This window comes from Panthera leo, chromosome A2 (genome assembly GCF_018350215.1).
Source record: "Panthera leo isolate Ple1 chromosome A2, P.leo_Ple1_pat1.1, whole genome shotgun sequence".
Taxonomy (NCBI): domain Eukaryota; kingdom Metazoa; phylum Chordata; class Mammalia; order Carnivora; family Felidae; genus Panthera; species Panthera leo.
In genome coordinates, this window is record NC_056680.1 from 161,928,207 (window position 1) to 161,955,355 (window position 27,149).

The window sequence follows — 27,149 nt, forward strand, 5'->3', positions numbered from 1 at the left end:
ACCTTGTCACTCCACCTGGCGTCTCAACCATAACCCCCCCCCCCACCTAGCTTGGCTTGGGTTCACTTCTGATGCTTCCGCTCCCTCCACTCCTCCGCCAGCCTTTGGTCCCCTAGCTCTTGTGCCCTCTTTGTCCCACACCTTTATGTCCGGGGACCCGCTGGAATTCAGTCCACTGCGCCCCGGGGCCCAGGACGCTGCCCCCCCCACTCCCCCCATGGCTCCGCCCCTTCCCTCCGCCCCACCCCCTCCCTCTGGCCAGGGAGCCCCACTTCTTAATGAGCTTTTTAAACAAACAGTGGAAGTGACTGGGCCGCTGCAGCTCTGCTCCTGAGGGGGGAGGGGAAGCGGCCCAGGGTGGGGAGGGGGGCGGTGGGGGGAGAGGAGGCAGAGCAGCAACGGGGCGGGGGGGTGGGGGGGGTGGGCTGGGGGCTGCTGTGAAAGGCACTCACCCTTTGAGGGAGGATTTTGTCAGCCATCTTCCTCCTCTTGGCACTGTACATTTTTTAAAGAAAAAACCAGGTTACCATGGCGACAGATCTGGGAGTAACGAGGCCACCTGCTAAATTATCCCGACATCTCCACCCGCCTAGCTGGGGTTCCCACAGCCCGCTTGTCCGCCCGCCCAAGGGGCGACGGCAGTGGGTCTGGCATGGCGCTAAGTCCTCTTGCGGGGAGCAGACGCGGTCCCGTCCCTTCTCTAGCCCGGGAGCCCCTTTCCACCCCACCACACCCGCAGGCCAGAGAAATTTAGACTTAGGAGGGGTGGGGGTGGGGCAGCTGCAAAAGTGTTTGAGAAAAGCTAGAGAGGGGGAGGACAGAGGAGAGGGAGGAGGGATTCTGAGGACTTTCCCTTTCTGTGAAGCAGGGGTGCACAGTCCAAGGTGGCCTGAGCTCGGAGGGAGGGGACCCCCGACACGCTCCCGCATCCCTGAAACAGGAGGTGAAGGCTGAGCTGGGGGGGGGGGGGACTTGTACCCCTGGCACCCTGGGCTTGGAAGGGGCTTGATGGGCAGGGAGTGCTCATGCCCTTGGATCACCTGCCAACAGGCTCCAGAAACAGCCCCATAGGGATCCGGAGAGAGAGAGTGCTCTCTTGTGGGGTGCGACTGCGGGCTGAACCTGGGGTGGCAGCGGGGACACGGACTCTTCCTGACCCGCTAGCTGCTTCTGATTCCCAAGAGCACCCCAGGAAATCCTTGGCGAGTTGAGATTAGAACTCAGCCCGGAGGACGGCTCCGTACCGCCCTTGCGTGGTGTTTGTTCATCGCTGCCTCCTCCTGTCCAAAAACCTCTTCTAAGGCCAGGTAAGCACCTATCACAAAAGGTCTGATTTGTTTTGAAGAAACGGTCTACGTGAAATTCTCCGTTCATACAAGACAAACCAGGAACGCGCGTACTGTGTAAGAGCATGATTCACGTTGCAAAAGAATTCATCACGGGATTCCTATAAATGGTGAATTCTCCTTGATGTGTAAAAAATATTTAATAATGAGGTAAGATCCGTATTACTCCTTTTATAGGACTCCATCTGGTGTGCAAAGGGAAGCATGTGTGTTTGGTTAAATAGTGAAACCCAGAGGGGCATCTCTCTTGCCAGACACCAGCAGGGGCTTTTGGGGTGACACCAGCTGGCTCAGACGGGGAAATGGGCTGGCCCCTGGCGATGAAGAGGTAGACCTGGTCCAGACGGCGGATCGGGGCAGCTCTTTAGCCTTGAGGCCCTAAGAATCACCTGAGAGCAGGACCGGGGGAAGACCACCCACCCACAGGACAAATCCCCAGGCTCCACCCCCCTGGCCAGAGAGTCGCATTCACAGTATCTGGAGCGGGGCTTTTTAAGCAGTCCAGCCGGGGGACTGAGGAAGGTGCCCTGGACAGCCACACTTGGAGGAACACAGTCCCTGAAGCTCAGCCCTCAGTCCTGCCGCCAGCCCCACCCCCACCCCGGAGACAGAAGCATCTCCCAGAACCTGGGGACGAGGGGTGGAGAGAGGGACCGAGCAGGTGACACGGCGGAGGGCGCGACGGCCGCGGCCTCCGCGCCTGCGGTGGGCACACAAAGGAACCAGACCGGTGCCCCCTCAGCCCACCTCCCCAGAGGGCATCCCACCGAGGACGGCCCGTCCCTCGCTGCCCGTTCTTCCTCGCTCCTTCCAGCCTCGCGCCTCACCCACCCCGTCCCCGGGGTCCCGTGGCCCGCCCCCTCCGCGCTGGGCCCCACTCACCTGCGGCTCCGCGCGGGGGCGGTGGGCACCGGCTGGCCCTGGCTCTGGGCCTGGCTCTGGCCGGGCGGGGGCGCTGCTCGCTTGCGGGCGGGCTCCATGCCCGCGGGGGCCAGGCCGGGTCGCACGGCGGGGCTGCCCATGTACGGGGAGCCCGGGGGGCCCATGGGCGCCCCCTGGTGGGGCATCCGGGCTCCAGACGGCATCCCGGGGCGCTGGGGGTGGGGTGGGGACGGAGGTGAAGCAGAAACGGGCGCCCGCCGCTCGGACCAGGGCCCCGGTTCCAGGCGCGGTGAGCCGCGTCTCTCCCACCCCGAGCCCCCCGGCCGGTGACCCTGATGCCGCCAGCGTGAGCGAGGGGTGGGAGGGGCAGGGGCGCCGCCACCGCGCGGCTCGGCGGAGGGGGCTTTGCGTCTCGCTGCAGGAAGCTAACTGAAGCCAGGCAACGGCACCGGGCATCGCCAGCCTCGGATTTGCGGAAGGTGCCGCGAAAATGAATATTAATGGCGCCTCTCAACCTTTTCAGCGGATGTTCACATCCACGCGCTCCTCTGCAAGACAGACTGAGGGGGGTCCTTCCATCCCCACTTGACGGATGAGGCAACCGTGGCTCAAGGAGAAAAGCGACCTAGCCAAGGTCACGCAGCTCCTCCCGGCAAAGGCGGCGCTGAACTGCCGTGTCCCGCGGGGGGCCGGGGCGGCTCGCTCTCCGCAGCCTCGTCTGGGTTCGAGGCCCGGCTCCCTGCTGGGACCTCTGGCCCCCCTTTCCACTCTGCTTCTCGTCCACCCCCTGGGCTGTCCTGCCTCGCACTCGCCCTCCCCATCGAAGCCAGCTCTTCCCTCTGGGCCCCTGCTTTTGGCCCCTCAGCCCCAACCCACACCCCCTTTGGCTGGTTCCAAGCCTCCACACCCAGGGGCTTGGAAGGCTTAGCCCACCCCCACCCCCACCCCCCATAATTTGCTCCCAAGGTGGAGGCTGGAGGCCACCGGAGGCAGTGAGGTCACACCCTGCCAGGATTCTAGGAGAGGACAGGAGGCAGCTGGGCTGGAGGTGGGCTGCCCAGAGGGCTTGGATAGCTCAAAGGCACTGGCATTTCCTCTTACACCCATCTCCCCCTTCCTGTCCGCCTGGATTACCAGAGATGTTTCCATCCTATAGAACACCTCTGCTTCTTCCCCTTCCCCAGTGAGGTAGGAAGGGGTCAGGGCTCCAAGGAAGCCACGGAGAGCCAAGATGAGGCAGGTGTATTCCCCTGCCACCTCAGATGGGATGTAGATGAGATCCAAGTTCATTAAGTGAAGTGTTTTACAGACTTTTTAAATCCCACTTGTCCCGATTCCAGAAGAGGGATTGGGGAAGGCCAGAGGGGCTGTCAAATGGCGGGTGGGCATGATGGGGACCAAGCGAGCAGGAAGACGAGGGAACTAGGGATGCGGCCCCTGTGCCCGTTACCATTTACTTGCCACGCACTTTGCCCCCTGGAGTGCAGATGCCCCCCCTCCCCCCGCCTCCAGGCACAAGGAGGAGACCTAGGCCGGAGCTGGGTGAATTCCTTCTAACTGCCAACTCTCCCTTCTGTCCCTCTTGCCCTGCGCCGTGCCCTCTCCGTGTCTAACCCTAACGCCCGGCCAGCCAGCTGTCCCTGTCCGTCTCTCCCACAGTGCAAACTGCCTGTCCATGTGTCTGCCTCCCCCACCCCACCTGACCCTGTCACTCATATCTCCAGAGTGGGTGGCCCAGAATGGAGCCTAGGCCCAGCCCCACCAGCATAGATGGACTACAGGGAGTGGAGCAGAGGGACTCACAGCCACCCAAGAACTGAAGCTCTAAGTTGGCCAAATAAAAAAATCCACATGTATATCCCCTCTCTCTCCTGGATGGGCCTTTTTTAAAGGGACTCCCCCAAGCAGCAAGACTGGACTGGCACTCAGCTGAGAGACACAGGCCCCCCTGGGAAGTTGCCCCAGGGATCTCTGGGACTGGAGGACAGGCGGCCCCAGCGAAACCCCCTTCACCCAATCAGCTGCTCTCCCATTCTTCAAGGCCAGCGATACTTGCTGATCTGCTGAAGAGGCCCTGAGAGGGAAACTTCCAGAGCCCCCAGAGGGCTGCACTAGCTACCAGGGCCACCCAACAAAGGGCCAAGACCCTAGGGACTCTGGCCTTCCTCACTGAGAATGTGCCTTCTTTCGGGTCACAACCAAAGTTGGCCATAGGCAACCTGACTGACTCCTCTGTACCCAACTCCAACCCAACCCCGGTAGCCATCCCAAGTCTTACAGCCCCTGCCTCTCCCATTCCACCGCCCTCCACATGGCTCCCAACCTGGCTCCTGCTGCCTCAGCCTGAGGTCCCATCCCTCAGGTCACCCTGGGCTCCCTCAGGTTCCCTGTGTGCCTTCCAAGTCGGCTGGTGGCAGGACCGTGCTGGCCCGCCCCTTTGGTCTCTAGGCCTCACATCCCTGACTCCAGCCCTTCCTTCACACCTTTGAGGCATTAAGGACATGAGCTTCTGGTGGCTGAGTCTGCCAAGGGGGTCCTCAGACCCCTTAACTTGGGGTCTGTCCCTAGAGAGGGTCTCTCTCTGACCCCCGTGGGCAGAGGCCAACCAGCAAAGCCCCAGAGCCCTCCTGCCAGGATGCAGAGGTTGTTCAGCTAGAGAGCTTCCCGCTCACGGTGCCTCCAGGGTCACCTGCTCCTTGCTCTCGGAGACACAGAGAGACACTGTCCCAACGGATGGGCAGACAACCCAGCCTACCCGATGCCATGTCCCCCACCCCCACCCGGGGGGGGGGGGGCAGGGGAACACCTGGGCCCACCAGGCAGAGAACCGAAGACAACACGTCTGGTATGGAGGGGAACCCCCCCCACTTGGGGGGGGGGGGACAGTCCCCAAGTCCCACCCCCAGCCCCTGACAAGGACCCATGCAAACGCCTCCCGTCCCCGCCCGGGCACCCATCCCCGGCCCGCCGCCTGACGACGTGTTCGAGTGCCAGGGCGCCGGCACAGTCCCGGGGCTGGGCCGCGGGGCCGCGGCGCCCCTGCCGGAGGGGTGGGAGAGCGGGAGCCCCCTCCCGGCCCCTCCCGATCATCCCTCCATTCAGCCCGAGCCAGCTCGCTCACCCTCCCCCGCTAACTTTCCCCCACTCACCACCCCATGGACCAGAAACTCAAAAAGTTTGCTTTTCGTGGCTTTGCGCGCCCCTCCGGCAACTTCGTCCGCGGCCATCGGGGTGGGCTCAGCGGCTCCTCTCACTCTCTCTCTCTCTTCCTCTTTCTTTCCCTTTTCTGCCTTTTTTTTTCCTCCAACTCTCCCCTCTGAGTCCTGCTGGGCTCTCTCACACTTCTACTCGAGCGGAGTGGGGAGGGGGCCCCTTCAGGGCTGCCCTGACGGCCCACGGCCCACGCCGCCGCCGCCCGCCCGCCGCCGCCGCCGCCGCCGCCGCGGCTGCCGCATTCCTGCACTGATAAGACAGAAATAGTCCGGCGGCCCGGGGTCTGCCTGTTGACTCGGCGGGGACAGAAACGCCTGCCTTTCCAACCCTCGCTGTCCAAACAGCGCAGATAAGCGGCGAGGCACGCCGGCAAGCCCGGCTCGCGGGCGCTGGGCAGCGGCACTGCAGCCCGAGGCCGCCCGAGGGCCCGCGGGGAGGCGGCGCGGGGAGGGGACGCGAGGGGAGGTGGCGGGGGGCTCGCCGGCCACCCGGGCTCTCGCCACAAATAGTTTCTCGGTTAGGGAATTCGCCGGCACGGCCAGGCAGGGAACAGTCAGTTCCAACTTTCCCCCAAGTGGCTCCTGCTGCATTTCTGAGGCCCTTTCCCCAGAGACCTGGCAGGCCAAGTAGGGAAACATTCGCTGGAAGGAATCCGGGGGTGGGGGGCGGGGGGGGAGACCGGAGCCCGGAGGAGGCCTTCCTCCTGCACCAGGCCGTCAGTGGTGGGTGTGCCCGGGGAGGCGGTGTCCCCTCGCGTCCACAGATGTGTGCGCCCTTGTCTCGCCCGCTGTGTGTGTGTGTCTGCACCCTTGTGTGGGCACGGCTCGGTGGCTGTGGGTGTGATTGTTTACGTGCGTGCACAGACAAACGCCTTCTCTGTGTGCCTCCCTCCTCGGGAGCCTCTGGTGCGTGTGCGCGCTTGTGGGTGCGTGTGTGGCAGGACATGGCCTGTGCCTTCCAGCTCCGTGTGAGTCTATTTCTGGGGATGTGAGTCTTTGTTTGTCTCTATGTGAGAAAGCGAGGGCAATGGGGGAAGGATTTCGGAAAAGGGAGGTGGATGGGACTCATGAGAACAGGAAGAGAGAATGAGAGGGGAGGCTAGGAGCTGGGGTGGGTGCTTGGGTGGATGGGCAGAGAGAACGAGGCGAGGTGGGCCTCGTGGCTTTGGAATGGGGCATGAGGTGGGGGTAGGGGACCCAGAGGCGCTGGGGCTACTGGGTATGGCAGGGCCAGCCTCCAGGCCCCAAAGAAAGCCCGGGGAGTGTGGGATTCTGAGGGAGCCCTAGAAGAGGCAGTGTGGAGGGAGCTGGCAGTCCCTGGGGCGAAGGAGGGACAGGAAACAGGAGGGACAAATCCTGAGCTCACCAGGCTGGGAACCACAGCACCACCCTTGCCCCCAAAGGCCACGCCCCTCTCTCCTCCTTCTGGAGAAAGAGCCCAAGGGCTTTGGGACGACAGTGGGTCAAGTTTATGTGCCTCTAGGGGCTGCACTGCCAGAAGCCAGGTGAGGGCAGGGAAATGCGGGGGGGAATTTGTTGGACAACTTATTTGAAGTTACACCCTAAAGGCCCAGAATTACACTCGGGGATCCTCAACCCCTTCAAAATGCCTTCAGAGGTCAGACGAAGAACCAAGGGAGTGTTCTGCCCGGAGAGCCCTTTTGCCTGCAGCCTGATTTCCTAGGACCCTGGTTGTGCTCCTGCCTGTCACTGTCCACTCAGGTGTCCACTGTCAATCTCCTGAAAGGCCAGAGTGGTCCAGGATAACCTTCCTTTACCGCTGGCTTAACAAGGGACCTAGATATCCCCTTCCTACCAAATCTCTACCCAGCCTCCCCCATAGACTCACCAGTCTGTCCACTAACGTCCGAAACCCCTCACTCATTCCCATTTCTAAGCCTCTGCTCCCACACTGTTCTTTTGCCCAGAATCCCTCTACTGCTCCTCTGCCTGTCCAGATCACATTCATCCTTTAAAGCTGAGCATGGGCCCCACCTCCTCCAGGAAGCCTTCCCTAGTTCCACTCCTGCGCACCAACCTTTCTCTTCTTTGAATGCCCATTGCCATCGATGCTATGCTGTGAACTGGCACCTGCCTGACCAGCGTCTGAGACGGTAGGTTTGGCTTCCCAAATGTGGTCCCCTGACATCAGGATCCAGTCTTTACGTCCTGCTACCTTCCCCCATGCTGGGACACAGGGGCTCACGATCAAATGCCTGCTAACTCTTGCAACCACCCGAAGCCCAGTGGGCCAGTGAACGGAGCTCACACTCTGCCACCTACCTGAAGGTGTGAGCCTCCATGGGCACCCCCACCCACTGTGGGTGCTTCCCGCACGGGCATGTGAGACCCCAGACCTTAGAGGTTCTGGGGGACTGGGGCAGGGGCAGTCACCTTTAGGCTCTGTGTAAAGCTCAGAGTTCTCAACTCTCAGAGAGGCCTTCTGGGGCAAGAAGATAGCAAAGAGGCTGACAGGCACCCCAGCTCGGGCAGCTAAGTTTGAGGGGGATATGAAGGACAGAGGGAATGCCCAGCATTGGGGAGGGGACTGGTCTTGGTGGTGGGGGAGACTGCAGGAGGTGGTCAGACCAAGGGCCCTGGTGGTACCCAAGAAGTGGTGAGTGTCACCCAAGTCCAAAGATGACTCCCTCCTGAGCCACCCCAGCACCGGCCCCGGCTCCCCCAGCCGCTTCGCTGGGAGACACCCTTATGCCAGCACAGACAGCAGATACATAATGCATACAGGCCCCTCGGGCCACACACATGAGTGCAAACGCTGGAGGGACAAGGAACCACACGGATTTGCACGCACAGGCACATCTTGACCTCCTCCCAGCCCACTCACAAGATGTGATTGCCCAGGCGCGGGCCAGCGGGCACGTTGGCCTACTGCTTTTACGGAGGCGACCCTAGGTGTGCGGACCCGGGGCGGGGAGCCTTCAGACCAGACAGCAGAGGCACAGGTGTGGGTGCCCGGAGCCCCGACTCGCATCTCACAAAGGCCAGGATCCCCAGCTGCTCAGCCCCAGAAGAGCGCTCAGCAGCGCCACGGCCACAGCCACAGCCTCTGGCCCGGCCCGGGGGAGGTGGAGGCCCCGGGAGAGCCCCGATTCCAGCTGGCAGGGGGCCTTCCTCCCAGCCCAACCGGGCCCCTAGCCCCGGCCCGACCGGCCCAGGCCGTGCTCCGGGCAGACCGTGCGCGTGTCCGGGCAGAGGGCGGCCGCCCTGCGGCGCGGAGCCGGAGTCCCCCCTGCCGTCCCCCCATCTCTCCTTCCCTCCGAAGCACCACCAGCACCAAATGGCAAAGCGCCTCTCCCCGCTCAGGGAGAGATGCGCCGCGGCCGGCGGGACGGGCTCGGCGGCCCCCCTCCACCGCGCCGGAGCGGAGGGCGGCGGGGCGCGGGGGGCACGTCCCGGCCCGCGGCCGCCCGCCCTCGCCCTCGCCCGCCCCGGGCCCGGGCAGCGGCGGGAGCCGGACGGGAGCCGGCCCGGGCATGCGCACTGCGGCCTCCCTCCCGGTGAAGGTCAGCCCAGGGCCTGGCTGCAGGACTCGGTGGCGGCGGGGGAGGCGGAGGAGGGAGGAGGGATGCAGCGGAGAGACTTAACTCCTTCCCTGCGGGAAGATGGGCAGCGAGGCTGAGGCCCGAGCCCGCTGGTCCCACCCTCCCCGCCTTCGGTGGAAGTCCTGTTACGGGGACCCGGCTCTGGGGGGAGGGGGAGGAGGGGCCGGGGAGGGAGGATGGAAGAAGGAGGCTAGGAGGAGAGGAGGGGAGCTGGGAAGGGGAGAGGGAGGAAGGCGAGGGAGGAACAAAGGAAATCAGACTGAAGGGAGAGACCTCTTTCCGCTGTCCCCTTTTCTGTATACCCCCAGCAATATTACCCTCACTGATTGGGGCATGAGCCTGTGTGTGTGTGTGTGTGTGTGTGTGTGTGTGTGTGTGTGTGTGAGAGAGAGAGAGAGAGAGAGAGAGAGAGACAGACAGACAGACAGACGGAAAGTGCCCACCTGGAGCTCTCAGGCTAAGGACCTCTGATCTCTGTGTTCTGGCCCATTGCTAACCAGCTCCCACCTTCTCCTCTGGTCACTAAACCCAGGACATGCAGGGGTCCCAGAGGGGGCTCTGACCCAGCCTACCTGCCTGGCCTCAATCCCGGGCCCCCAAGGAACCCCTGCTAGACCTTGGGGCCAGGCCCAGTCCCCAGAGACGGGTGGAGGGGAGCCTGCACCTTAACCCCCCACCTCTGGTGAGGAACTTCTCCCAGCCAGCTGACCGGACAGGGGCGGACCAGGCCCGGGATGTCTCGTGGCACGATCCTCCTCCTCCAGGCTGCCCCCACTACTCTTCCCAGGCCAGAGCAGCGCTGGGTGCCTCTCCCTTTGTGCGAGAATGTTTCTGTGGCTGGACACCCCCTGCTACTATCAAGGGGGCCCTCTGTCTCTTTGTGTGACTTTGCCTTTCCGTGTCAGTTTTGCAAACACACGCAAGAAAGACAAATATGATAGAAAGAAGCAAAAAACATAACACACACAAAAAACAAAGATAAACGAGGACACCAAGATAATTGTGTGACCTTGGGCAAGTTGTTCTACCTCCCTGCCCCTCAGCTTTCTCGGGAGTAAAAGGAGGGGCATAGGCAGATGATTCCTAGGGCCTTCCTGCCCTGAAATCCAAGGATTCTGTAAGACAGAGACAGGAACCAAGGCAGACCAGGCGGGAAGGAGAGGGAGACAGAAACAGAGAGAAATAGGCCCACACCATTTAACCAAAGGTGTTAACCCGAGGTGAGACCTGGTCCTTGTCACTCACACTGCCATTGAGCCTTTACCACTGTGCAGTCAGCCTCCTGGGAGCAGGGCAAGGCCTTGCCCGGGTCCCCAGGGTCCTGCTCAGTTAGCAGGTGTACGAGAAAGGTAAGTGGCATGATTGAGTCCTTCCTCTCTTGTTACGCGGGGGGTTTCGTCAGTCTAATGGGGTGCTCTGCGGCCCCCTCTCTGACCCCCACCTACACCTCACACACGATAACTGCAAACATCAGCATGTTGAAACTGCCGGCCACAGGAGGGGTGGAGAGATGGGTCACGGGGGCCTGAGCACCCACCAGCCCAGAAGGGAGGCACATTTTGGATCTGTGACAGCTTTGCACTCTCCCCTCACGACCGACTGCCATAAATTGGTCCCTTGGGGCCATCCACGCCCAACAGCTTATAGCACTATGCAAAAAACAACACAAACAAACAAACAAACAAACAAAAACGAGCCACACTGGCCTGCTCTCCATCTTGGGGAGGATGGGGAGGTATCTATACAGGATCCTGAGGTGTGCTGTAACTCCCCTGCAGCCTAGCGGGTGCCACATGGGGCCAGCTCTGCCTGGTGAGGTGGTAGGGAGGTGCATCCTCACTCCCCAGCCAGCTCCCTCCGGACCAACACTGGCCTGTCTAGCAGATTCAGGGGCAAAAACAAGGGATTCATGTTCTCGGGACTCGCAGGCTGTTAAGACTCCAGGTAGTGGCGAGCCTTTCCGGCCTCCTGAGCTGCCCATCCCAGCCAGGGCCTGGGAACGCACCCATCCCACTGTGCCCTCTGCCTGGCCGAAGCCATCACTCCTGCCCTGTTCACACCCCCATGGCTCCCAGGCTCCTGCCCTCCTTTTCCTTGGCAGACAAGAGCCCCATCCCAGCACCTCTGACTCCTCTCCTCGCTCTCCTGGAACTCAGTGCTTCCTCATGACCCCAGTGTCAGGACAGTCTCCTGGTGGCTTAATGTCCTGCCCCTTACCCACCCCCCCCCCCCCCCCCGGCCGGAGGACCTTCTGAGGCCTCAGCTACTACTCTGCCCAGGTGGTCAGAGGGATTTCTGCGAACCGCTGCATTTTGCAGTCTAGGATGTCACCTGAGTGAAGAAAACTGAGTAGAATAAAACAAAAACAAAAACAAAAACAAAACAAAACTTCATGTCCTTAAAGAATTTTTCAGGGAAATTAAACCAAATGCCACCGTGCACGGACTGTGTAGATAAAACATGCCTAGAAGCCACACGCAGACCTGGTCTCCCAGGTATCTTCAACTCCATTAGGAGTCAAGGGTGGGCCGTGCAGGGGCTGAGGGGGCTGAGAAAGCCATGCCCTCCCCTCCTCACACGACACTCTGTCTCTCCCATGGTCTGCCTTGAGTGCACCTGCCTTCCTGCCATGATGTGTTCTCCCTGCTCGTGTCAGGCACCACAGAAGGCCCCAGACTCCCCTCACCGGTACCCTCAGCTGCATAAGGCTCTGTGTAGCCCCTCTTCTCCCAGTTCCCGACCTGAACCCTTCCACTGCGCGGTCTGTCACAGATAAAAACTTTCCAATACACTTGGCCGCTTCTGTGAACATCGCCTTTGCTTTCTTGTAACAGAAGCCCTCCAGGACCCACTCCCCCCCAAACTGCCACTGTGGTGGCAGAATTTTTCCCAGAGCACCCCTACCACTGGCCTCGGGGTGGGTAGGGACCCTCCTTGCCCCTCGCAGCTGCTTCCAGAGCCCTGGCTCTGCATCTGCCCCACGTCTGGTGCCCATTTCTCGAGGGCTCTAGCCCCTGGCTCGCTGTCCCTCCCTGACACTCGGAGACACTCACGGACTCTGTCCTGTTCTTGCTGCTCTCTGGGGATCTTCACGGGGGGTCTTTCCACACCTCTGGTCTCTCGCTCCGTGGCCACCTCTCCTCTGGAAATTCTCCACCCTCCCTCAGCCACCTGTTCCAGGGTCACCTCCTGGGTCTGGACACTCCAGCGGCCCCTCACCCCCTTATCAGTCCGAAGCAGCTCACTCTGACTGCCACCCTGTCTCCTTCCAGCTCACTCTGCCCAGCTCCCTGATGCCCAAAGCCCGTGACTCCACTGGAACCGCTGGTCCATTTCTCTGACCTGCACCCCTCATCACAATGAGACTGCTACATATGATCCTTTTTTTTTTTTAAATGATAAAACACATAACATAAAATTTACCATTTTAACATCCTTTGCACATACATATTCTTGACTCTCTTACTTAAGTGTTCGGTCCAGTTTTGCCAACTCCTCCCCTGTTCCCGGGACCTGAAAGTGGCTGGAGAAAGACACACAGCCACCCTGACCAGGTCTCGCTGTCAGTTCAGGAGCACCAACTTCACCTGGCCTCCTGCTGCCCAGCCGTCCCCCTGTCCCTCGTCCACGCACACCCCTTCCCACTCCGCTTCCTACACGAGTCTCCACATCTTCTCCCCTCCAACCTCCAGCTCCTCCCCCGCTCCTGCTCCCAGTTGAGGCCCTGGCTTCTCACCTCACGGAGACACAGAAGCTTCTAAAGAACTTTCACCTAGCCACCTCAGGGCATGCTTCCAGTCAGTTAAAGCATCCAACTTTGGCTCAGGGCAGGATCTCATAGTTTGTGAGTTCGATCCCCGCAGCAGGCTCTCTGCTGTCAGCGCCCTCCCTCTGCCCCGACCCCGCTCATGCTTTCTCTCTCTCTGTGTCTCAAAAATAAACACCGGGGCATCTGGGTGGCTCAGTCGGTTGAGCGTCCGACTCTTGGTTTCCGCTCGGGTCATGATGTTGTGGTTTGTGGGTTCGGGCCCCACACTGGGCTCTGCGCTGACCATGCGGAGCCTGCTTGGGATGCTCTCCCTCTCTCTGCCCCTGCCATGCTCGTGCTGTCTCTGTCTCTCTCAAAATACAGAAAATAATAAATAAATAAATAAGCATTAAAACAATAATAAATTTTTAAAAATGTTAAAACCAGGAGATGGTCTTTGAGGCTGGTCTATGATCAAGGATTTCATAGTCCAAGCTAGACCCAGCCTCTCTCGTGACCCCACACAGGGTACCCTCTTTACTCTTGGGCTTCAATAGCTGTGGAGATGGCTGAGAGGCCTCATGAACACTTACCAGGGAGTGGGCAGAAGGGAGGAAAGGGAAGGAGTGGTCTCAGAACCTTCTTGGTGCCCACGCCTCGTTTCCAGGAGGATCCTTTGTAATTAAGGCCAGCTGGTGCCCAGCCCACCCATATAATGAACCCCCTCCGGGTAGCCCCTCAGCCAGCCCTGATGCCCTTGCCCCTGCTCCCAGATCTGGGCTTTTGTTTTGGCCATTGCCACCTAGTCTGTCCTGGGACAGGGCTGGGACAGGGAGGCCTTACTGCCCTACCCATTGTCCCCGTTCTTCGGGGGTCCCGTCCTCCCCCAGGCCCTGAACCCACTGCCCTGGGTGGGGTCTCTGCAGGCACCAAAGTGTGATTACTCTGAGCTTAGACCCAAGAACAGGGCTTCTCAGCCTTAGCACCATTGACATTTGGGGCTGGATGATTCTTTATTGTGGGGGCCGTCTCATGTATCATACGATGTCAGTAGCATCCCTGGCCTCTATCCAATAAATTCTAAAAGCACTCCCCCCGCCCCCCTCCAGTGCAACAAACAAAAATATCTCCCAACATCGGCCTTCGTCCCTGGAGGGTGAAGTTGCCCCGGGGTTGAGAAGCCGTGCTCTTGAGCTGGATGGTCTTGGGTTCACACTCAGCTCAGCCACTGGGTGGCCGTAACTTTGTACAGGTTACTCGACCCGTCTGAGCTCCATTTTCCCTGTCTTGAAGACAGGGAGCCCTACGCCTGACTCACCGGTAGATGTGAGGATTCAGACGAGGTCGTGTTACGTGCAGAATTCAGCACGGCGCCTGCCACAGAGGACACACTTAACAAGTAATCGCTGCCATTACTGGATTCCTGATGCTAAGCTGGCCCGAGCCTGCGGGGCTTGGCTGCCTCTGCTCTGCCTTATCTCTGGGTCCTAGCGGTCCTGCTGTCGAACAGCCCCCAGTTGGGAGAGTAGTGAAAACAGGGAGCCCCCAGAGCCCCCCAGCTGTGGGACCGTCCCACATACCATGGAGGGTACCTCTGAGGAGTCAGCCAGGCAATTATTCACAGTGGCTAATTCTGGTGGCTCTGGGAGCCCGTGAAGAGTCTGGGTTCCACCCAAACCACCGGAAGCTTCCTTGAGCACAGAAAGTGGCATTAGTCTGCAGGGTGGGTCTTACACGGGAAGCCTGCGTGTGCAGCCCAGAAACTTGGTAAAGGGCTGCAGGAAAGGAGGGCAGGGAAACATTCTGAAGCCACCAGACGGAGCAAAGCACCTGCATTCACACCTAAGAATTCTACGGGAGACCACCGGGCCAGGAGAAGCTGAGGTTTAAGAGCTGCCAAGGGAAGCATCTGGAAGAAAAGCAGGGAGGGCCTCCTCGCACACCTGTCCCCTTCCTCGTCTGCCGTCCTGCCGCTCACTTGGCGGGCATCTCCTGTGTGACTGTTCAGTGCAAAGGGCGGCTCAGCCACACAATAGACACTAGACGCAGCCTCGGCCCTCGGGACACAAGGAGGACTGGCCCGGGGCTGGAGGGGCTGCCGGCATCCATATGGTGAGAAGCTCACGTCCACCCCTGCACGCAGGGCAGCGGCCACTCTGGCAAGGGGTCGGGGGCGTGCAGGAGCAGCACGCCCCACGCCAGAGCCCTGGGCTTCCTTACGGGGAAGAGAGGCATTCAGCTCCCACCAGCTGGCCCTGCAGAGGGGCCGTGGCTCGCAGGTGGCTGGCCTGTGGCAGGGGCGGGGAAGCCAGCAGCAGCAGCCATGCCCGAGGGTGATCCTGGTCCTGGCGGAGGGGGCCGTGGAGCCAGCTGTGGGTTGCGCCAGTGAGTGCCTGCAGTACCTGCGGGGACAAGGGGCTCGAGGCCCCCTTTGGCTCTGCCCGTCCCCACGCGAGGAAAGCTAGAGCCAGGCGAGGAGCTGACGTCCCGGTGGCCACGGGGCCCGATGGATTACACCTTGGCTCCTCCTGCGGTGGGCACGACCCTGGGTCACCACCCGGATGCTCTGGCTACCTAGAGCTCATCTTCTTTCTCTTCCATGAGACGCAGCTCCAAACTCTGAAGGCAGCCCTCGCGGTCCCCTCCCCCCGGGCACAAGTTGAGTTGTGTCTCCCCCAGCAGAACTCATTTGCTGGAGTCCTAATCCCCCCACCTTCAGAATATGTTCTTATTGGGCGATGGGGTCTTTACGGAGGTAATCAAGTTAAAATGGGGTCATTAGGGTGACCCTAATCCAGTATGACTGGTGTCATAAAATAGGGGAAACTGGGACACGGGGACAGATACACACAGAGGGAAGACTGACGCAGGGGAGACAGCCATCTGTAAGCCGAGGAGCGAGGCCCGGGCCAGATCTTCCCTCACGGCCTCAGAAGGACCCGAAACCCTATTGACGCCTGGATCTCAACATCCCGCCTCCAGAAAATACGTTTCCATTGTTTAAGCCGCCCAGCCCGGTACTTTGTTACAGCCTAGGAAACGAATCCACCCCCTAACGCTGCTTTCAGTACTCCTGTGTGGGCCCTCCTGTGGCCTGCCTGCCAGTCCCAACTGCCACCGGTCTCTCCCCTTACGTCCCCTGGCTTGGCCGACGCCATGCAAAGCTTGGGGCTTTGCAACGTGGGGCTCGAACCTACAATCCCGAGATCAAGAGCCGCTGGCTCCACCGACGGGGCCAGCCAGGTGCCCCCCACCCCCAATTCTCTTCCTACTCTCATTGTGCCAAAGCACGTCTCCCATTCCCTGCTGGTAAAACTGCCTATTTGGACTCAAGAACAGATACTTATATTTATTCCGTCTTATAAGAATTAGCCCATTATTCTAGCTCGCGATCTTTCGAATCCCTGTTCTGTTATCCGCTGTATCTGTCATCCTGTCCAGCTGTGTGTCATTCACAAATCCCTGAACATGACCTTCCCTCTTCACCTGGGTCAGTGCTGACTATTCAGGAAAAGGACAGGCACCAGGACAAAGCCCTCTCTCCAGACAGCCTACAACCTCTGAGGCTAGTCTTCAATTGGCAGCAAATGGGCTCAATCATAGTAACATCCAGTGACGTGCCACAGTGTCACGTTGCTGGTTTAAAATCGGCCGCGGTAGGAGTATTTATGCCATGGAAATTGGCAAATAGTACAAATCAGATTTCAGCTCCCCCTTCCCACCCTGTCAGGAGCCGGTTGTTAAATATTTACCAGCACACTACTGCGTCCAGCCCACGTCTATGTGTCACGCTCCAGATATTGGGAGAGACTTTGTCAAACCCCTTCAAATGAACACGTACATCTTTACGGAGTTCCATAGCCTACAAAATAGTTCGGTATGCGTTATTTAATTTGGTTCTTTCAACATCCCAGGGAGTTAAAGGGCTGGATATTACTATACCCATTTTATTTTATTTTTTATTTTTTTTAATGTTTATTTTCGAGAGAGAGAGAGAGAGAGAGAGAAACAGAGTGCAAGGTGGGGAGGGGCAGAGAGAGAGAGGGAGACACAGAATCCGAAGCAGGCTCCGGGCTCCGAGCTGTCAGCACAGAGCCCAATGCGGGGCTCGAACTCACGAACCCTGAGATCATGACCTGAGCCGAAATCAGACGCTTAACCAACTGAGCCACTACTATACCCATTTTAAAGATGAGGAACACAAGGCTAATGACTGATTCAGAGCCAGACAGAGAACTAGTCAAAGGTGGGCTCAAACCCGCCATGTCCTGATCTCAAGGTCGTGTTCTTTTCGGCTCACCAAATGCCCCCCACCCCCACCCCAGCCGCCACCGCTGGTTGTCAAAGTTGCCCTGAATGCCCTCACCAGCCACTGCTCTGGGCTTAAAACACAGACAAACTGTGAGGGGGATTCTACCCGTGGTCCTTCCCGTTCACAACACGTCATTGGGATCCCTGTTTCTACCTGGGGGAGAACCCTCAAGTTTTCAACAAACGTCTTTGCATTTTGCTTAAAATTCATCGTTGACAAGAGGTTGTCTAAAGTGACCGCAGCTCAATGCAATGTCTCTCAGGGTGGGACCCTCGATGGAGTTCTCAGGGCTGGAAAGCTGACTCAGGGCTCTGGGCCAGAGGGCTAGAAGAGGTACCAGGTGGGTGGTGACCGCAGGAGGGGAGCCCAGGGAGGAAGTTGAAAAGTGGGCAGGCAGACAGGTGTCTTCAACACTTTTTAAGGGGCGCCTGCGTGGCTCAGTCAGTTAAGTGTCTGACTTTGGCTCAGGTCATGATCTCACGGTTTCTGGGTTCGAGCCCCGCATCGGGCTCTGTGCTGACAGCTCACAGCCCGGGGCCTGTTTTGGATTGTGTCTCCCTCTCTCTCTCTCTCTCTCTCTCTCTCTCTGCCCCTCCTCTGCTCACACTCTGTCTCTCAAAAATAAATAAACATTAAAAAAATTTTTAAAAACGCTCTTTAAAATCTTAAAATTGAGAGATTTCACACCAACAGCCAGATTTCCAAAATCTCTCAAAAAACTGGAAATCTGGCAACACAAGCCCACTGATGCACCGATTGTTTCTGATTGGAAACAATCAGAGAATGCTAACAGGGGCTGTCCCTTTTTGAAGAGGCAGGGTTTCTCCAATTCACCAAGTCCCCCCCCCCAATTTTAGGGGTCGCAAACTCTAAACGCCCAGGGGCCCAGCAATTAATGTAAATGAGGGGCGGGAGCTTTGTGCACCAGGACAACTAGCCTTGACCTTGGGCCTCAGTGCTGGGCCTATAGAAAGGGCTGGCTGCTTTGCCTCCTTCAGGGTCACTGTGGTTTGGGTCACGCCACACCTCGCTGTTCCTCCCCCATGGGACGCTGCCAGGCGGACCCCACCTGGGACTCTTGCACCAACACGATGAAACTGTGTTTCAGTTTCTCACACTCTTGTGAGGACCGATCAGCTGAACCACGAAAAATCCTAAAACTTGCAAGAGGCTCTCAGTCAACACCGGTTGCTAGTATTCTGTGCTCGTGTGCTTGGCTCTCCTCTGTCCTGTGGGAGCTGCTCTGGGGTCTCAGGTGACAGAAGTGGGGGGCGGGGCTGTTGGGGGGGGGTGCGGCGGGGGAGTCTGGACTGGTGGGGCTGTGGTCCACCCAAAGGGCATTTTTAAAAACGTTCATCTATTTTGAGAGAGAAAGAGCGGGGAGAGGGGCAGAGAGAGAGGGAGGGAGAGAATCCCAAGCAGGCTCTGTGCTGTCAGTGCAGAGCCCGATGGGGGGCTCAAACCCATGAACCAGGAAGAGTCAGTCACTGAAACAACTGAGCCACCCAGTCACCTCCCCGCAATGGGCACTTTTCGAAAGGGTATCTAAGATGGTTTTTTCTCGAAGGAAGGGGTGAGAGTAACATAGGGGTGGGGTGGCAGAGTAGGGGCTCAGAGAGGAAACTGAGGCAAGAGAAGGCAAAAGCAAAATAATGCTTCCTGCTGGGTGGGGTGTGGGATCTGGAGACCGAGCTGGAGCTCCGCTTCCCCTCTCCCTACCGCTGCCCTCCCCCTGCGGGGGGTGGAGGGGCCCTCCTCCAAGCCCACCCCCTTGGGCCCCTACTGTGACTTCAGCTGCTGACCCGGGAGGGAATCAGAAATCTGCTCACAGCTCGGGAGAGTCAGAGGACCACAGCGCTCTCTCCTCCACCTGCCGGCTCACTTTTTTTAAATTTCCAGCTCAAAACTTTCGTAAAGGTAAAGAAGGCAGGCTTCTCAAATACGCAGACGGCATCAGGCTGGATGGAGGGCTGCTGGCTGGGAAGCCGGGCTAAGGCTAACCAGAGAACTCTGCGTCTGAGTTCAAGATACAGGAGCAGGGAGAACGGGGTTCTCGGCGGACAGGAGGAAAGGCCCAGGGGCTTCTCACTGGCTCCAGGCCTTTCTGAACCGACAGTGTAACAGCAGCGAGAATGGCCAGCTGGGCCTGGAACCAAGGGAGACATGGTCACAGGGTCTACAGAGGACACCTAGACGTGCTGGTGGGGAGGGCAGCACTGAGCATCACATTTTAACCCAGAGGGTGACAAGGGGCTCTCTGGCATTCACGGCGTTCTGGATCTTGACCCGAGTGCTCAGTACTTAGCATCCCACTGAATCTCTATAGAAGGGGAGTCAGGTCCTACCTTACAGAGGAGACACTGAGGCTCGGAGAACTAAGTGCCTCTGCCCACATCAGCCCAGCTGGCAAGGGGCAGAGCCCAGCCCCCAAGTCTGGGACGTTTGAAGAAGCCAGACCTGGATGTTCCTGACAGCAGACCCAGGGAGTGTGGACAACTGCCTCCAAAAGTCACAGAGGTAGAAAGGGGTTTATTCTCTGTAACTCCAAAGGAGAAGGCCAGGGTCACAGGCAGGAAGATTCTCCTCACTTTAAGAACCACTAAAGATGGGGGGGTGTCTGCGAGCATGGCGAGCGGGTCCTTTCGGAGACGGACTGCCCAGCTGTGGGCCAAGAGCGGCTCAGGTGTCGGCAGCTCAGGGTGGGGAGGCTGGAAAGGCCCACCCCTGCATTGTAGGGGTGCAGAGAGGGCAGGGCTAATGGTACAAAGGGGTCTCAGGGTCATGTCAAGATCAGCGGGTCAGAGCCGCCTCCCCGCCACGTCCCCACCTCATTCATTCACAAAGTGTTTTTCTGCGTTGTGCTGAACAAGACAGATGCAGGCTGTACCTTGAAGGAGCACTACCAGGGATCATTTAAATTTGGGGTACACGCTAGAAGATGTAAGGAGGTGGGACTTGATGCCTAATTGGGGGAAGGGGGTTGCAAGTCTCCCCGGAAGAAGTGGCATTCCAGTGGAGACTTGCAGGATGGACAGAACCAGGCAGGTGAAGGGAGCTGGAAGGGTGTTGCAGGCAAAGAGAACAGCATGTGCGAAGGCCCTGAGTGCCAGCAGGTGCCGGAAGCCCATGAAGACAGAAGACAGAAGAGATCAGGTCCGCGCTGCAGGAAGCTCTGGCCACCTTGGTGGGTTGGGGCTGGGAGGAGGGGCCCAGACTGAGCGGGGGTGGAGGGGGAAGGGGGGGTGGCGCTAACTGAGGCGTCTATCTCCGTGGTTCGGGCAGAAGACAGCAGCGGCCCCACTAGGGTGGCGACGTGAGAAATGGGTGGGCAGAATTGAGATGTGTCTAGGACATAAAATAAAATAAAATAAATAAAATAAAATAAAATAAAATAAAATAAAATAAAATAAAATGAGGTGATTGCTCCAACAGAGAGAGAAGGAAGGGGGAGGGTCAAATGTCACTCCCAGGTGAGGGCTTCAGCAATATGGCCGGCCCCACCCCCACTGTGGAGGGGACCCTGTGTTCTTGTCTTCTTGTGTTCACCAGGAAACTTCTACTCTGTTCTCCTGGAGAGAAGACTCTGGAACAATCTTACCCCTTCTGCCAGGCCTCTTCTCCTTGGGAGGGGCTCCCTGCCTGATGAGGTGGGGGCCTGACATCTACTGGACAAGCTCCTCTCCTGGATCGGGGGTGGTGACATCAGGGCCGTCCCCTGCAGCCTGTCCTTCCCTTGTGGATGCATTCGCTGGCCCGAGGGAGCCCGTCTGCACCTTCCTATGCCCTAGGTAAGCAAACCCAAGTTAGGGCGTAGGGTCCGCCCGCTACATCCAGGCCTCAGGTTCAAGCTTCCTTCTCTAGCCCGCAACAGACACGCGTGCCTCCTTCTCGGTGGGTTCGCGACTTGGGCGTAAGGTGTGTGGCTGGTCTCACCCTGTACCCAAACTCACCTGCTGGGCATATGTGCGGATGGAGGTCTCTGTTTTTCTGCAAGGATATTACGCTTCCCCCAAGAACGTGACTGGACTTAATTCCCGATTTTAAACAGACCTCCCCGCTGCTGGATGCTTCTCAGAAATGTTGTGACCATTAGCGTGTAACCTGAAGGTGTGCAGTGCACTTCTCCGGTTGTGCTAGCTTCGGGCTGGGATCGAGCACGATCAGCGATGTTTACATGGCGGCCCGCTGTTGTGTCGCTCTTTGCCTGGGCCCCGGGGAAACCTGCGGTATTGCTGAGGACATCGCTTAGCTCTGGTCACCCAGTGTCCCCCTCGTGCCATCATACGGGAGAGACTTCCTGGGGTCTCACTGCCCCAAATCACAGTGTCTCTGAGCCGGTGGCGTTTGGTTCTCTGGGCAGCGTGAATGACACCCGTGCTCCTGTTTTCCCACCGCGGAAGGGGCCCCAGGGCCTCATGGCTTGTGTCTCGCCCGCTAACCTTATCTGCGGCTGCAGCACATTTTCCCGCCCCTCGGGTCCCCACGTCCTGCCTTCCTCACTACGCGTGTCTTTGCAAACTGCCTCCAACCCTTTCTGGGGTGGGGTGGAACACAGGCCCACCTTCCGGCGTCCTCCTGTCCCCGCCTTTCTCCCCTCCCCACAGCATGCTGCTCCTCACTCCAGGCCCCAGAACGTTCTTCAGTCTGGAAAGAAGGCTGACACGGGAGATGATCCAAGTGTGCAAATTCCGGGAAAGGCATGAGCGGGGACACATGCTCGTAAGACACGTTCTCGGATCTCCCGGATGTAAGTTTAGGTAACAAAGAAATGGGTTTCACAGCTTGGGAAGCAAACGAAGGAGTGGGCCTGGCTGAGGTGGGCAACTGTTCTCCCACGGGGTCCTCATCCGCGACCGGGGGTCTGCACACCCCTCACCCGCACGGGGACACCAGGGACACGGCCGTGGCCCCCACCAGGCGTCCCTCAGCTGCGCGCCCACCAGATGCGGTGATCTGAGAGGCCTCCGAATCCTGCCAAACCCGAGGGCCATTCACTCATCCTGGGTGTCTGTAACCCAGCCTTCTCTCGTGACACCTCCTCCCGGGACACCCCCTCCCGGTGACACCTCCAGCTCATTACCTCCGCCACTTAACGCTCGCTAATAACGAGCTCTCGCCTGCAATCACGCTGCCAGCGCTCGGGGCAAAGACAGCCTCCAGCTGCTTGCACGCCTGGGCTCGTGCCGACCGTGCTGTCTAGACGGTAGCACGGGGCCTGTCAGCATCCAAATGACAGCACGTGCCCAAGCCGCCAAGCGTCAAAGCCGGCTCCTTGCCTGGGACAGCACATGCTGAATGTGACTCTAAAACAAAACGCCAGAAACTTCCCACAGCACCTCCCTCCTTACCCCCTTTGTCACCTAGACAGGCTGGGACTCCCGAGTCCCTAGGAATCTCAGGGTGGACCCTCAATTCTCCTTGTGACCGGGCTGCTCCAGGACCACGTGTTGCTAGGATGTACCCAGAGCACTCAGCCTCCCACCCTCCCCCCCCACCAGCTTCTCAGGCCTCCCCTCTTCAACGGCCCATCCTTCAGGGTGATCACCTCCTTCAGGCTGGGTCTAGAACAACCCAGCTCTCTCTGTTGGAGAGCCCCGTTAGGGCTTAGCTCAGCGTACCCCAGACCAGCCATGATGTACAAGGACTCGCCACGCGGGGACCTGGCTGTGGTGTACCTCCCGGGGACCCCAGCTGCTCCCCCCCCCATCAGCCCCATCTACTAGGCAGGCCTCCACCCTCAGACAGCCTCAGACAACTTTAGAGTTGCCCCGAAAACGCACCAGGGTTCACCTTTTCTTTAGGATTCTGCATGAAAAAGCCAAGCCCTGCTAGCTGGGGGAACAGGTCCACGCTTAACACAAGGCAGTGGTTAGGTTGTGGGGCAAGGGGCAGGACCTTTGTTTGGGGGCTTGACTTTCCTGCACAGCATTGCATTTGTTTCCACAGTGACCAGCACTGGGTGACAGCACCAGGCTCCCCCGGCAGCCGGTGACAGCACCGTTCTGGGCCTGCGGCAAAGCGGGGCGGGGGGGGGGGGGGGAAGGGGGGAGGGGAACGGGCTGCCCTGACCTTCAGAACAGCCCAGGCAGGAGAGTAAGTTCGTCCGCTGCTTCTGAGGACGGAGGAGCTGAGGAAGGCACCCTCATTACACCCACCCCCTTGGATCTCTGAAAGCCCACTTCAAATTGTTCCTTTCAAGGCCTTCCCCCTCCTCACGGGCCTGAGGCCTGAGCTGTCTGCTGGGCACTTCCCTCGGGACCCCCTAAGTCCATTCCTCCTGCCGGATTATGGTTCCTGAGGGCCGGGACGAAGTCCCTAACACTCCCAGGGCCCCACGGCGCCCAGCCTGTCACAGGGGACTCCCACTGGTGAGGTGGCCAGAATGGCGGGTGGGGGCTGGGCGGGAAGGACTCAGACCAGAACCGCAGGCCTCCCGGGCCAGGAGCCAGGCCAGCCTCCTCGCGCTCTGCCAAGAGGAGGCTCAAGAAGGTCCAACTCACGCGCAAGGGGGCCTGGAGTCCCTGTGCGCTTGAGGCCCACCTACTGAGGCCACGCCACAGGCTGCCGCAGCCACCCCCTCCCGCCGGGAACAAACCCCCACCGGGGTTCTGGAAGCCGTGTAGAGGGTGGCCACCGCATGTCCGGAATTCGTTTTCTACAGCCCCGGCGTGTCGGGCAGAAGCAGGCCCCTCCCAGCTAGCAGAGAGCGTGTGTGCACACGGTGTGCATGTGCGTGCACGAGCACACACACGGCTGAGCACAGAGGAGGTGGGGCAGCGTGTCTGTGGGTGAGGAGGAAGTGAAAGAAACCAGAGCCCCAGACCACTTTCACCTGAACCAAAAGCTGGTTTCGGGCTCACTGGTTCCTGGCTCAGACTGGCTTTGAAAGGCAGGAGCGGGGAGCCAGGAAGTGAGGGCGCTCAGAAGAGGCGGCGGAAGGGTGGAAGGAGATGTCGCCAGGGTCTGGGGAGTGGCCGCAGCAGTGGGAGGGGGTGACAAGAAGCACTGTCACGGGTCTGGCTCGGGGCCAAAGTGCCAAGAGGCGGCCTCGGGGTAAGACTGGAGGCCAAGAGCCAACACCTCTCAGGGGGGTCCCAGGGCTCCTGCTCCTGGGTTTGGAGGGGGCAACGCCTACCTGTACCACGGCGGGTGGGTGCTGAAGGCCTGGAGTCATAGGTGGCGGGGTCCTGCAGCGGGGGAGTCATCCAGTGCCCCCTCGGTGCCCGGGCCCAGAGCCCACTGCACCTGCAGCACCAAGGGCCATTGTGAGGAGAATCTGAAAGGAGAGGGCAGTGGGAGGGGTGGCCCAGACCCTGAGCCCCAAAGGCAGAGTCCAAATGGACCTCTGAGGGCTGATGAGGGAGTCTGAGGGGGCCAGCTGGGTGGACCACAGTCTGTGACAAGGAGGTCTGAGAAAGAGAACAGGAGGTGTGCAGAAAGGGACCAGGACGGAGGTGACAGGCAAGTGGGAGCAGTGTGAGAGCAGGAAGCAGTCGGCAGAGACCAGGTTTTGCAGGACTGAGCTAGGACAGAGCAGAGCAGAGAACCCAGGCAAGACCCAGGCCCGGCAGGGGAGGCCAGTCTGGGGGACAACAGGGTGGCCACAGGCAGCGAACGGGGAGTGGGGGAGCCAGGCATCAGAGGCATAGGGCACGACCCGGAGGCCCGGATGGGACCTGGATGGCTTCTGGAGCCCAGGGACATCTGAGGGAGTCCGAGGGTGGTGGGCAGGTAGAGAAGGCCTGTTCGTGACCTGCCCGCTCTGCTCATGCTGGCCTCTCCCCGGGTGCACAGCTTTCCTGGTCCCACCCTCCTGCACAAGCAGGAAGGCCACAGGCTGGCGTCGGAACCCACTTTGTGAACTGGAGTCCTTGAGTAGGGGGGGTGTGGGGAACGAGGAAAAGGCAGTGCTATAGGTATGGGGTCGGGGGGCTTGAGAGCGGTTCAGGGTCACACATAGGTGGTGTTGGCCAGGAGGCGACTCTGACAAGTGTGAGGAGGCAGGACAGGTCATGAGAGGAGGAAGATGCCCCTGGGAGAGAGGTTACTGGCTCAGGGCTGGGGGGAGGTGCCTTACAGGAAGGCTGAAGACAGAGGGACAGCCTGGGTGGGAGAGGGGTGTCCAGGCAGGATGCCAAGTGGAGACAGGGGAGGTGCCAGGCAGGGGAAGGAAGGGAGGTGCCAGGCAGAGGGGAAGGAGGGAAGGTGCCAGGCAGGGGGGAAGAGGGGAGGTACCAGGCAGGGGAGAGGTGGGGAGGTGCCAGGCAGGGGAGAGGTGGGGAGGTGCCAGGCAGAGGGGAAGGAGGGAAGGTGCCAGGCAGGGGAGTGGGTAGGAGGGAGAGGGTGCCAGGCAGGAGCAGGATGGCAACATGCTCGGCAGGGAGGAGGTGACAGGCGAGGGGGAGGAGTAGGTGCCAGACATGAGGGAGGAGAGGAAGGTACCAGGCAGGAGAGTGCCAGGCAAAGAGAAGGAGGGGGCATGCAGGTGGAGGGAGGATGGGAAGGAACCAAGTACAGAAGGAGGGAAAGATGCCAGGCGGGGCTGGGGGGGGGGGGGGAGTATTAGAGAGGAGGTAAGATGGGAGCCATGGGAGAGGTGCAAGGAAGGGGGGAGGAGGAAGAGACAGATACCCGACTCGGGGTGGGGGAGGTGCCAGGCAGGGGGAGGAAGAGAGTCAGGGGTGGGGGGAGAGATCAGGGAAGGAGGAGGGGATGACGATGCCAGGCAGGGAGGGGGAGTGCCAGGTAAGGGGAAGGCGCCAGGTAAGGGGAAGGTGCCAGGCAGGGATAAGAAGGAAGATGCCAGGCAGGGGGGGAGACCAGAGAGATGCCAGGCAGGGAGGAGAATGGGGAGAGGCCGGTGGGGGGGGGGGGGCGGTGGAGGGGGCTGTCAGACAGGGGGAGACGCCAGACAGGGGGGAGGAGGATGCCAGGCAGGGAGGAGGAGGGATGCCAGGCAGGCGGGAGCAGAGGAGATACCAGGCAGGGGGGAGGAGGGATGCCAGGCAGGGGGGAGGAGGGATGATGCCAACAGAGGCAGGACGGGTGCTGCCAGGCAGGGAAGGCGGGGGCGCCGGCGCAGCGCGGCCAGGCGGCGTCTCCGCAAGGGCCTGGGGGCCGCGCGGCGCGGGTCGCTCACCTGCTCCCCCGGGACCCCGGCCCGGAGCACAGCCGCCCGCTCCCCGCTCGGCGCTCGGCTCGGCCCGGCGCCTGCGCCGCTGCAGCCCGGAGCGGGGGAGGCGCAGGGAGCGTCTGCAAAGAGCGAGGAGCTTAATAATGAGTTAGGGATCAGAGCAGGCAGCGTCGCCCCATCCAGGCGAACGTGCGATCGCCACGCTCGCGCCCGGCCAAGTTCATTGTGATTCTCAGCCTGTGCACAGAGGAGCCTTAGGTCTGTAGATGCACCTACGCGCCCGCGGATTGACACAGACGGTCAGCAGCCTAAGTGACGGCAGACATTACCTGCTCTGGGTCACACAGGCTCACAGACACATTTGCACACACACAAACACCTCCCTGGAAGGGGGGGGTGGGGGCGCAGTGAGCGGGGAGTGGTGGTTCGGTTCCACTCAAGGTTCAGGGCCAGACACTGACTGATGACACCTCCGCCTACCTTTATGCACAAGCCCTCGCCCCACATCCACTCAGATGAGCGGACTCTCGTCACCCCGTGGGGTCTCCCAGGAGTCGTCCTCGAACCACCAGTGGCAGCTAGCACAGTGCCTGGCCTACCGTAGGGGCTCAACTCTTCCCTGCTGAGAGGGATGAGCCTCAGAGAGCCTGAGCCAAGGTCCGAAGCAGTGGGAGCCTCTGCGTGGCGGAGCCAGCAGGTAGGGACTTTTGGGGTCAGGGTCCTGCCCACCCGCCTACCAGGAAGAGCTGTGATTGAGGCCCAGGTGGAGGTGGAGACCTGTCCCCTCAGAGTCTCGCCTCTTCCCCAGATGCCTAGCCTGGCCCCATCGGGGCCACTCCTCTCACACTGTGGGCATTTGGGGATCCGGGGCCCCCAGGGCTGCAGGGGCCTGCACCGCCCCGGAGAGGAGCGGGCTTGGAGGCTTTTCCACCTCCACTTTTGTTGTTGTTGTT

The 27,149-nt window shown here is 60.1% G+C and overlaps 1 protein-coding gene across 6 annotated transcripts in view; it reads right to left on the reverse strand.

Annotated features, from left to right (window-relative positions):
• Positions 1 to 26,269, reverse strand: part of SMARCD3 (SWI/SNF related, matrix associated, actin dependent regulator of chromatin, subfamily d, member 3) — a 30,340-nt gene extending 4,071 nt beyond the window's left edge. The window contains exons 1-4 of one of the 6 annotated variants that reach the window (XM_042927118.1): positions 26,203 to 26,269; positions 24,199 to 24,339; positions 2,229 to 2,440; positions 453 to 495 (exon numbers count right to left, since the gene is read on the reverse strand). In XM_042927118.1, coding sequence (XP_042783052.1) covers positions 453 to 495; positions 2,229 to 2,440; positions 24,199 to 24,237 — 294 coding nt within the window. In that variant the 5' untranslated portion in view covers positions 24,238 to 24,339; positions 26,203 to 26,269. Of the gene's footprint in view, positions 1 to 452; positions 496 to 1,040; positions 1,085 to 2,228; positions 2,441 to 2,743; positions 3,084 to 5,377; positions 5,831 to 24,198; positions 24,340 to 26,202 lie in introns of those variants that run through there. The other 5 variants (XM_042927119.1, XM_042927117.1, XM_042927121.1 and 2 more) reach the window with 5 other exon arrangements.
• Positions 26,270 to 27,149: the final 880 nt, after the last annotated feature.